Genomic DNA, 12,155 nt, shown 5'->3' on the forward strand with positions numbered 1-12,155 from the left:
CAGGATGGCACTCACAGGGCACTCCCAGCTGATGGGAACAAACTTTCTGGCTGAGTGCAGAGGCCAGGACAAATCTGGGTGGTCTCCCTGCCATCCCCCAGCCCTTGCTGGCCCCAGGGCTGATGGCATTTGTGCTCCCTCAGGTTCATGTCCCCACACAGCAACAGCATGGGGGTGCTCCCCCTGCTCTGTGCAATGCAAACTGGGGCTGTTGAGCCAGTGCTGCCGTGTCTGTGCCAGCAAGGATGGGGCACCTGTGTGAGCTGGGGGAGAGGCCAGGGCTGCAGAGGGGGGATGTTGTTGGCAGCTCCATGAGGACGCTCTGGGACGCTGCCCTGGGCTGTGCAGCGCACTGGGGATGGATCAGCCCCTGCTCTGCTGCTCCTTCCCGCCTGTCCCAGGGCCCTTGCAGAGCACCAGCTGTGTCTGTCCTCAGCTGCCATGGCAACCCTGGGACAAAGCGCTGCCAGGGCTGTTCCAGGTACAATTGCAGTGACACTCGTTGGTGCCACCAGATGCCATGGCAACGGCCACAGGGACCTGTTCCTTAGTTTGGTGCCATGGCAACCAGTGCCCGGAGCCGTTGTGATGGTTGGTGGCCATGGAAGGCTGCCCTGGGCCCTTGCTCAGGGCTGATGTCAGTGCCCAGAGCCAGAGGGGATCCCTTGCTGGGGGCTGTGCCATGGCCACCTGCCCTGTGCCGCGCTGGCCGCTCAGGCACCAGGAACCAGCAGCCAACGGCACTGCCAGGGCCAAAGGCCAGGTCAGCCAGACAGAAAGGGGCAGGGCTGGGCACTGTTTCCATGGCAACCGGCACCTGGGGGGGGGACACCTGGGTCACCTGGCCTGGCGTTGCCATGGAAACCCCTGGCAGGGACTGAGGGCACAGCCCCTGGCACTGAGACATTGCTGGGCCGGGTGCTGAGCACAGGGCTGAGCACGCAGAGATGGTTTTGTTCTTGCTGAGCTGCAGCACAGCCAAGGCCTGTCCTGCCCCTCGGCAGCCACACTGGGGAGGGGCTGGGGCTGCGGGGGAGCTGGGCAGGGGACACAGCCAGGACAGGGGACCCCAACTCACCCCGGGCATAGCCCAGACCAGAGCACATCATGCTCAGGGTATGAAGGGGGGGGAACAAAGAGGAAGGGGGGAATTTTAGAGTGAGAGCTTTTGCCTTCCCAAGGAACACTTAGGCAAGAGGCGAGCCTGTGTCCCCAGTGGGCAGGGTCACTACCAAAGACACAGACACCAACTTAAGGAATTGTGTCATTTTATATCATGCACAGCTGCAAAGATTGACAAAAGGATAAGCTCAACAAAGCACATCATCATTAGCAAAGAATTACAAAAGAAGCTCAGCAATCCATTGTTATGAACAAAAATTCGGTTAATATTTTTTTTGTGAGAAAGAGTTACAGGGATGAAGCCAGATCGGTCTCTGCCAGATTCTTAGTGCTTTGTTATTGTAATACCGGGTCGTTAAGGCTTATCTCCTCCTTTGTATTAGTAAAAGGCCTGGCTGGGTGCGGTGGATGGCCCTTCCCCGAGGCTGTGCTCTCTTACAGCATAGGGAAGCCACCTGAGAGGGTGGGGGGGGTTATGCAAAGTGACTCCAAAGTCCAGAATGCTTTGTGGGACCCCGACTCCAGAGACACAGAGAAAACCCCAAAAACAACGAGCCAAATAAGAGTTGAGAGACTAAAGTGATGTCTGGACTTGAGGAGCCGAGTGCTGAGCCTGCAGAGATGCTGAACACCTTCGGAGCCCCTCTCGCCCTGAGCAGAGAGTCGTCCCAACGCCGGGACCAGGAGGGCCGCCGAGGCTCAAAGGGACATCACGCCCTAGAGGCTCTCACGAGGACTGGATCCCCTGGCTCTGCCCCTAGCGGACAGAGCTGCGCATATCCTCCTCCTCTGAGTCACCCTGGGAGGAACGACGGGGACTGCAGCCCTGCCGGGACGCCCAATCCTGAGCTGATCACTTTTAATAAAGGCCTTAAAAAGGAGAAGAAGTCTCCTGGCCCTGTTTATTTCAGCTGGGCCCTCGTCCGGGATAGCCACGCCGCAAGAAGACTCAAGACTGGCCATCTTGGACTTCAGGACAGCTGGCTACCAGGACCAGAGGGATCGGCTCAGGAGCAGCGACGCAGAGGAGCACCGGAGCACCAGATTGGTGAGAAAGCCGGTGGCGGGAGCGGGAGACGTGCGCATGTGTGTGTGAATGAGACGAAGGCCGGCAGCCGGACCTTCGAAGTGAGAGCAGACCTCTCAGTACCGCGTTTCCGGATTCCTGCGAAGGAGCCGGCTGGGAACAGGGGGCGGAGCTTGGAATTAGTGTGAGTGAGTCGTCTCCCAAGGGAGAATAAAGGGCCCCCCCACTCCGGGCGTGCGGAGGGAATTTTTGTATGAGTGGCACGCACCCAAAATAGGCCCTGACAGAGGGAAGTCAGGCAGATTTGTCAGTCCCGAGAAGGATTCAGGTAGCATTTGTAAGTCTCGAGGAGGATCCACGTAAGATTTTGTCAGTCCCGAGAAGGATTCGGGTAGCTCACAAGCCCTGCAGGCAAAAGTAAGTCCTGGCACAGGAGCCAGGCAAAAACCCCAGCGAAGGAGGCTGTGGTTTGCTTTTAAGTCCTGATACGGTGAAGCCTAAAAATTGGCGGGTTAGGCAAACTAAAAATCAGGCAGTTGTTTTTCCTGACTGAGGGAGTCAGGCACGACCCAGATTCTTAGGCCGAGGTTTCGTGTGTTCAAGTCCCGATAGATGTAAGACCTGACGTGGGGAAAGTTAGGCAATCAAGAGATCGGGCAGTTGTTTCAGTATAAAGTCCTGAGCATCAGGCAGAAATTTTGAAGTTCAGTGGAGGAGGCTGAAGCTCCTCAAAGAAGATTCTTTTTTGAAATTACCGGTCAGTAAAGGCACCTTTGGGATTTTTTTTACTGTTAAGACCTGTAAAATGGGAGGGTGTAATAGTAGAAAGACTGGTAAGAGACTGAGGTATATATATCCCAATAGTCCCTTAGGAGAACTGTTAGTAAAATGGGATTCTATAGAGGCCACGGAGGGATTAGATAAAGCGAAAATGATCCATTATTGTATGGAAGTGTGGCCAGAATTAGAGATACAAGGAGGATGGCCTTGGTGTGGGACAAAGGATAAGTGGATGTGCCAGCTATTAAATAATTATCTGACGGCTCGAGGGGATACTGATCCTGAGCAATTATTGTATGTAGCCTGCTGGTTAAAGAGCGCTGTTGGGGATGAAGGGGTGCGAATTTGTAAGGTACAGAGGAGGAAAGAGGGGAATGAAAGAGGGGATGATAGGACTAGTAAAAGATGGGATCCCCTGGATTATCTGCCTCCTTCTGCCCCTCCACCATATAATCCTCTTCTTCAAGCACCTCAAATGGCAGGTCCGGTTCTTCCCCCGGCTGCCATCTCACTACCACCTGTTCAAACTCCTCCTTCTACCTCTTCAGCTTCCACTATGATAAACCCAGTATCCCCTCCAGTCCCTTCTGCACCACCACAAGTGCCTACTCCACCTGCTGCATTCTCCACCCCTTCTCCAGCTGCACTTAATATCCACTCAGGCTCTTCTCCCCCTCCTATTGCTGTCCCTTTACCTCCTCCTAGTTGGGACACAAATGCCTCTTCGCCCGATAAACAGCTATCAGCAAATACACCTGCTGATGGGCAGAAAGTTCAAGGTAACCCAGATATCTCTCAAAGTAGTTTGGCATCTGAAGATGGGCCGTACTGTAGCACCAGATCCAAGACCTCCAAGGCAGAGAGACTCTTTCCCCTCAGAGAGGTTCCTATGGGAGGAGTAGCAGGAGGTGTTGGCTTTGTGAATGCTCCCCTAACTGCTTCTGAGGTGAGAGGATTCAAGAAAGAGTTGGGACATTTAGTCGAGGACCCAGTGGGCATAGCTAACCAAGTGGATCAATTTCTAGGTCCAAATATCTACACTTGGGGGGAGATGAATTCCATCCTGAGTATATTATTTTCTCCAGAAGAGGTCCAGATGATGAGGGTGGCTGGCATAAGAATTTGGGAGAAAGATAACCGTCCAGGACCCCAGGTGCCATCAGGTGAACAGAAATTGCCACTAACGGATCCCAGCTGGATCCTCCTAACCAGGAGGAGGGGAGGAAGGCCATGATGGACTAAAGTGATGTCTGGACATGAGGAGCCAAGTGCTGAGCCTGCAGAGATGCGGAGTCCCTCTCGCCCTGAGCAGGGAGTCGTCCCAATGCCGGGACCAGGTAGCTGGGAGACGCTGGGAGGAGTAACATCTGACGGGGACATCACGCCCTAGAGGCTCCCACGAGGACTGGATCCCCCGGCTCTGCCCCTAGTGGGCAGAGCTGCGCATATCCTCCTCCTCTGAGTCGCCCTGGGAGACGCAACGGGGATTGCAGCCCTACCGAGCCGCCCAATCCTGAGCTGATCCCTTTTAATAAAGGCATTAAAAAGGAGAAGAAGTCTCCTGGCCCTGTTTATTTCACCATAGATATAGGAGACCCTCTGAAACTAGATACTGCCACATCTGGTAACAATTATTAACCTTGCAAGAATTGCTTAGCTTGTAGAATTTAGACTTATAGATATGCCTTATAAAGAAAGCGGTCAAAGAGGAAGACTTGGGGCCTTCATCCCACGACTACCAGAAGGCAGAAAAAGACCCCCTAGCAACCGGAGGAGCAAGCGCAGAAGACGTCATCCAGGAATCCGGAAGAAAGGGACAATAAAAAGCAAACTTTAAAGGGGGAAAGGTGCGTGCCTAAGAGGAGCGGGGACTCCTGGCCGCCCAGCGCTGAACCTTGCTTATTCTTGCTTGCATAATAATAAAGATAATTATACGGTTCTTAAATTTGGTCAATTCGTTTATCACACCAAGAGCCTTCCCGGACCCCAAAACGCTGCGTTCAAACCACTTCCGGGACTACAGCTCCCATCATGCTCCGCGGCGAATGTCTGGCGCTATTCCAGCCAGCATTTCATCTCCTATTGTGCCCCGTGCCCCACTGAGAGCCATTGCAGCTGTGCCTAGAACTCCCATGATGCTCCGCAGCCCCATTTAACTGTATGATACCCGCGCCTACAACTCCCATCACCCCCCGCACCCCAGAGAGCCCCATCAGAGCCCTCCAAGGGCTCGCCTAGACCCTGAAGGGCCCCAAATTCCCTTCCCTGACCTCCAAGGGCCCCCCTGGACCCCCAAGTGCTGCCCCAGACCCCGAACTGTCCCTCAGAATCCCTGAGTGCCCCTCCAAGTGCCCACCCGGCTCCCCTAAGTGTCCTCCAGACCCTCAAGTTCTTTCTGAATTCCCTCCCCAGACCCAAAACTGCCCCAAATGTATGCCAGAAATGTCTCCAGGGACCCCAGAGTTCCCCCCTTGACCCTGTGTGAGAAACCAATAAAAAATTATAGACGTGTTAAATTATTAACAAAAAGAAGGAGAAATCAATAACTGATAGTTGTCAATTAATTAGTTAAGGGAATATGTTACTTATGTGGTAAATAGGTGTGATTCGTGCTGATAAAAATTGAAATAGTAAACAATATTTATACAGTAACTGATATCTGGAAATAATAAAAGAAGATAAAAATAGTAATGCCAAAGAGGAGAGGGAAAGGGGGGGCTCCACACCCCCCCCCCACACCTTTCCCAGCAGATGTTTTTTTCAAGGACCACAGGAAAGAAGCTGAAGATATAGTTGCTAAAAATGACCAAGAACCTGCTTCAGTCCCAGAAAATGTTAATTATAAGGGATTTATTGCCTTGATATGTAGATGCAGTGATACGTTAGTCTTGGTTTACATTTTACTGGCTTGATGCGCATGTGTAACCCAAAGGTGAATTAAAGGACAACGAAGAAGACTACAGGGCCTTCATCAGTGATGACCCCCAAAGACTTGTCCGACCACCAAACCGAGTGGTGGCACATGCGTGATAAGGGTGGTAATGAAGGCAGAGACAGAAAAGTGACGAACCGAAAATCGGGGGAGATGGCATTGACACATGGCATATAAGGGGTGATTTTCACTTGGCAAGCTTGTATGTGAAGTGACAAGGGTCATTGAACTCTGCCCTTCGTACCCCGCGGTATCTCTTGCTTATGCGCTATTATTGGAACCAAATTATCCCTTATTTTAATTGAATTATATTGTATCCAATTTTATATTTTTTATCTTAACTATTCAATTAAAATTGTTACTACTTTTAAGATTATTTGGCCTTTTTATGATGGGATAATTGGGCAAACATAGCACTTAAAACCAATGAGGAAGAATTCTTTTGGTTGCTAAAAATGTATTTAGTTTTCATATAAATTTAGAAACTGGGTAATAAAAATATTGAATAATATTATTATAAACAAGAAAAATATACCTAGAATTTTAGTAAATATTATATTTTTATTTTCAAGTAAAATGCATATTTTTTTTTTATGTTTTGGGATGTCAGTCCCAGGTGGGCGATGTCAGACATTGTGAGGCTGGGGGTGAGGAGCAGCTTGGCCAAACAGGCTCAGCCGGCAAGGGGCTCATTCTTCTCCGTGCCCAGACCTCCTAAGGAGACATTCAGCATCAAGATCACCTGGGGAATGCTTCTATCCCCTCTTCTCTGAAATGAAAAGTAGAAATATATTCGCTTGACTAAAACCAAAAGTCATGATGTACACTTTGGAATCTCCCTCCTGAAGAGAACTCCAAACTGATCCCAATCACTGCAGAAGCCCTGGAGACTGGAAGACAATGGAAGGGAGACAAAGAGCTCCTGAGGGCTTTCTGTATTTTAATCAGCCCCACGCTGGATTTGGGGCTGGGTCCAGGAGCATCAGGCGCGCAGAGAAGAATGAAGAAGCTGCTCAAGGAATCAGCAGCAAAACTCCAAGTGCCTTGGAGCATGGCTGGGCCCCAGTGAGGGCAGGGAGTGCCAAAGGCTGCCCAGGGCCTGGTGAGAGCAGATCCTTGAGGGCAGGATTGCAGGGAGCCCAAGGCTCTGAGCAGGGAACTGCAATGCTGAGCAAGCCTGGGCTGGTTGGGGGAAGCAGAAAGGCCAAGCCCTGAGCCCAGCCTGGGACAGCAGGGCCTGTCCCTCACGGCTGCCTCGGGGCTCTTGGTGGGCCAGGGGGATGTGAGGGCCAGCAAGGACAAATGGCATCAACCTGCAGCCCCTGCCAGCCTCCCCAGGGAGGCCGAGGGAGAACCAGAGTGCAGCCCCTGCCAGGAAAGTTCCTCCTGTGGGGCCTCCAGAGGCACTGCCCGAGCCAGGGCACAAAGGCCTGGGAGCCTGTGGCCCTGACAGCCATGCCCAGCCCTTGGCCATCTGTCCTGCAGGCTGTGCCCCCTGGGTGTGCTGCTTCTCTGCCCTGGCCAGCTGCACTCGCCCATCTCGCTGTGCCCCAGCATTTCTCACCCAGCGTTTCTGTGCCCTCCCTGGGCTCCCTGCACCCAGCGCTGCCGGCTCCTGGCACACAGAGCCCGGCCATGGCCCAGCCTCACGCTGCCACACCTCCAGCACCAACATTCTGCCCTGCGAGGGACTTTGCTTTCTCCTCAGCTCCAGGCTGAACCTTCCAAGCTGCACTTGGGGGAGGTTTCCTGCAATTCCCACTGCCAAGGAAAGCTCTGTCTCCTGCTGGTCACAAACAGAGAAGGGCTGGTGGGAGGTGTAGTGGTCAGAGGCTGTTGGGGCACAGTGACCATGAAATTATTGACTTTTTAAATAATCTGTGAAAGGAGAGGCATCAACAAATCTTATGCACTGCACCAATAAGAGCAGACTTTGGCCTATTGACGATGTAAATTTGGAAAATACCAAATCTGATACCGATATTTTAAAGGGAAACAGCCCTTAAAAACAAAGGGTTCCAGGAAGGATGAACGCACTTCAAGAAAGAAATCTTGAAAAAGAAGGAACAGCCTGTTCCTCTGGGTCAAAAAGTGAGCTACCCAGGAAAATTACTGGCCTGGCTGGACACGGAACTTTTTCTAGGAACTCAAGGGAAAAAAGAGGGTGCATCATCATTGCACAGAGCGGCAGGCAATTAAGGAAGTGTTTAGGATGTTGTTAGGTCATGCATGTCCCAGATTGCAAGGCAAGATGGATTCTATTTGCCATCTGTATGGCAGTGGTCAAGTGGGCAGTTTTCCTTATCTCTTCCACAACCACTACTCCCTCTGGGGAGACATCTGCTGATAATGGGCTATTGAATGTCACTGCATGGCTGATAAGAACTATAGCATCCCATTGGGAGATGCTCTGCCCAGAGGGAGGAGCCAAGCATTCCTACCTGGATATAATCTTGAGTTTCTGGAACACCAGAATAGCTTCTCCACTGGATTTCCCAGAGGAACAGCAGCTGCCTCTTCCAGTGGATCTTCAGAGGAAGACTACAGCATTCTACAGGATCCCTGCTCCAGCAGAACCACCCCTGACACTCCAGGAGGGCTGCAGCCACAATTCCAATTGGACAGCTACCAACACCCTGACCCACAGGGTGTCAGGTTGTGTTCTGACTCTGTCAGTGTTGTTTTGGTTTACTGCATTGTTTTATTTCATAATTTTTTTTACTTTCCTAATAAGGAACTGTTATTCCTACTCCCATATTTTTGCCGGAGAGCCCAGTTATATTCAAATTGATAACAATTTGGAGAGAAGGGGTTTACATTTTCCATTTCAGGGGAGGCTCCTGCCTTCCTTAGAGGACACCTGACTTTCCAAACCAAGACAATGCAGAAAGAAAATTAAAGAGAGCTGAAAGCGTAATAACCACTGGCTACTTCTTTGAAGGATATTAAAAATATTTTTATTAATGCATTAATGGCAAAAGGAGGGGTAAGGACAACCTCCATTCCATTTTGGGGGGATATGCTTACTAAAGATGAGGAAAAGGCTGAGGTATTTAACCCCTTCTTTGCCTCAGTTTTCAAGAATAAGTCAAGTTGTCCTCAAGACAAGTGTTCTCCTGAGCTGGTGGATGGGCACAGGGAGCAGAACAGCCCCCTGTAATCCAGGAAGAAGCAGCTGGGGACATGCTAAGCCACTCAGATGCTCACAGATGTCTCTGGGAGCAGATGGGATCCATCCCAGGGGGATGAGGGAGCTGTAGATGAGCTCCCCAAGCTGCTCTCCATCATTTACCATCAGTGCTGGCTCAGCAGGGAGATCCCAGAGCACTGGAGGTGTCAGTGTGAGCCCACCCCCAAGCAGGGCTGGAAGGGGGAGCTGGGGAGCTCCAGGCCTGTCAGCCTGACCTGAGTGCCCAGCAAGGTTATGGAACAGATCACCCTGAGTGCCATCACAGGGCACCCACAGGATGGCCGAGGGATCAGAGCCAGCCAGAGTGGATTTCAATATCTGCATTGATGATCTGCATGAGGGGACTGAGTCCAGCATCAGCAAATTTGCAGATGACACCACACTGGGTGTGAGTGTGGATCTGCTGGAGGGTAGGAGGGCTCTGCAGAGGAACCTGGACAGGCTGGATCCAGAGCCCAAATCCAACAAGGTGAGGTTGAACAAGACCAAGTGCCGGGTCCTGCACTTTGGCCACAACAAACCCTGCAGTGCTACAGGCTGGGGACAGAGTGGCTGGAGAGCAGCCAGGCAGAAAGGGACCTGCAGGGACTGATGGACAGCAGGCTGGACATGAGGCATCAGTGTGCCCAGGTGGCCAAGAAGGCCAATGGCTCCTGGCCTTAATCAGGAATGGTGTGGCCAGCAGGAGCAGGGCAGGGATTCTTCCCCTGCACTCAGCACTGGTGAGGCCCCATCTCGAGTGCTGCGACCAGTTCTGGGCCCCCAATTTAGGAAGGCCATGGAGGGGCTGGAGCGTGTCCAGAGAAGAGCAAAAAGGCTGGTGAGGGTTTTGGAACAGAAGTATGGTTGAAAGGACAAGACAGAGCTGCGATTTTATAACCTGGAGGCTCAGGGCAGACAATATGGCATTAGGGTGCAGGTTAGAATTGGTGAACTCAAAGGTTTGTCCCAATAAACCTGAATGGTTTCCCTGCCGTGCCCAAGCCCTTGCTGGCCCCAGGGGCTGATGGCATTTGTGATCCCTCAGGTTCATGTCCCCACAGCAACAGCATGGGGGTGCTCCCCCTGCTCTGTGCAATGCAAACAGGGGCTGCTGAGGCAGTGCTGCTGTGTCTGTGCCTGCAAGGATGGGGCACCTGTGTGAGCTGGGGGAGAGGCCAGGGCTGCAGAGGGGGGATGTTGTTGGCAGCTCCATGAGGATGGTCTGGGACTCTGCCCTGGGCTGTGCAGTGCACTGGGGGTGGATCAGCCCCTGCTCTGCTGATCCTTCCCGTCTACCCCAGGGTCCTTGCAGAGCCCCAGCCATGCTGTTTGCCCCCAGCCCACCCACGGCCAGCCTGGGGCTGCTCACAGGGGTTTTCTGTGCTGAGCATTGGCCTGGGTGTGTTCTTGAGAGAGCCTGGGCAAGGAGCCTGGAGCCCCCAGGCCCTGGGCTGAGGTGTCAGTGCTGCCCCAGCAGTGCCCATGGCCTGTCCCTGCTGCAGCCCCGGCACTGCCACCCCCAGGGCTGTGCCCGGCCCCGAGAGCACTCAGGCCCTGTAGCAACACCAGGGCCACCAGGGGAGCGGGGCAGGGCCACGGCAGCAGCACTGGCAACACCAAGTGCTGCTGCTGCTGGGCACAGCTGCTGGGCCAGCACTGATCTGCCCCCAGCTCTGCACACAGACATTGCTGCTGCAGCTCCAGAAAAGGCAACAAAAGGGCATCTGTGCAGAAAACTTTGCTGTGAGATCCTTTAGTTCCTTCAAAGTCACGAGGCGCACAGACCCTCATGGACACAGTCTGTGGCCATGGGGAAGGTGGAGAGAAACAAAATGAGAAATGGTGCAAGGAATGGCTTTTGTTTGTGGAAATTATGAACACCTAAAATGAAGGGAAAAATACCACCACAACCAAACCAACAAGAAGTATAAATATGACTTTTATTACAAGTGATTGGCAGAAATTGGCCAGCAGTTTAATGTTCCTGAAACCATCCAGTCATCAGTCTCCACACTGCAGCCTTGAGCTCCTGGTTCCTCAGGCTGTAGATCAGGGGATTCAGGGCTGGAGGCACTACTGAGTACAGAACTGATAGGGCCACATCCAGGGATGGGGAGGACATGGAGGGGGGCTTCAGGTGAGCAAATGTGCCAGTGCTGAGGAACAGGGAGAGCACAGCCAGGTGAGGGAGGCAGGTGGAAAAGGCTTTGTGCTGTCCCTGCTCAGAGGGGATCCTCAGCACAGCCCTGAAGATCTGCACATAGGAGAAAACAATGAACACAAAACAACCAATTGTTACAAAGATGGAAAACAGAAGAGGCCCTAATTCCCTGAGCTTTGAGTGTGAGCAGGAAAGTTTGAGAATGGCGGGGATTTCACAGAAGAACTGGCCCAGGGCATTGCCATGGCACAGGGGCAGGGAAAATGTATTGGCTGTGTGCAGAAGAGCGTTGAGAAAGGCAGTGGCCCAGGTAGCTGCTGCCATGTGGGCACAAGCTCTGCTGCCCAGGAGGGTCCCATAGTGCAGGGGTTTGCAGATGGACACGTAGCGGTCGTAGCACATGATGGTCAGGAGAAAATACTCTGCTCCCATGAAGAAGATCAGCAGAAAAACCTGTGTAGCACATCCAGTGTAGGAGATGTCCCTGGTGTCCCAGAGGGAATTGTGCATGGCTTTGGGGACAGTGGTGCAGATGGAGCCCAGGTCGCTGAGGGCCAGGTTGAGCAGGAAGAAGAACATGGGCGTGTGCAGGTGGTGGCCGCAGGCTACGGCGCTGATGATGAGGCCGTTGCCCAGGAGGGCAGCCAGGGAGATGCCCAGCAAGAGGCAGAATTGCAGGATCTGCAGCTGCCGCGTGTCTGCCAATGCCAGCAGGAGGAAGTGCCTGATGGAGCTGCTCTTGGACATTTGCTGGAGTTGCACATGGGGACCTGCTCATGGATAAAGGACAGTGAGAAGTCAGGAGAGGCTGCTTGAAGCCAAACCTGGGCCATTCCCTGTAGACAGTCCCTACTGCTGGGACTCACTCAACCTTCTTCCTGCTGTGGGGAAACCTTTGGCTGCAGTCAGAGCACAATCACACTCCTGGGTCAGCCTGGGATAAATCAAACTCTGCCCAGAG

General features: G+C 52.6%; 1 protein-coding gene across 1 annotated transcript; it reads right to left on the reverse strand.

The window, feature by feature from the left end:
* Positions 1-11,008: 11,008 nt before the first annotated feature.
* Positions 11,009-11,941, reverse strand: LOC141726599 (olfactory receptor 14A16-like). Its single transcript, XM_074531547.1, has one exon. The coding sequence runs from the start codon at positions 11,939-11,941 to the stop codon at positions 11,009-11,011; it is 933 nt and encodes a 310-aa protein (XP_074387648.1).
* Between the last annotated feature and the right edge of the window lie 214 nt (positions 11,942-12,155).

The sequence above is a fragment of the Zonotrichia albicollis genome, chromosome 36, assembly GCF_047830755.1.
Source record: "Zonotrichia albicollis isolate bZonAlb1 chromosome 36, bZonAlb1.hap1, whole genome shotgun sequence".
In the NCBI taxonomy this organism is placed as follows: domain Eukaryota; kingdom Metazoa; phylum Chordata; class Aves; order Passeriformes; family Passerellidae; genus Zonotrichia; species Zonotrichia albicollis.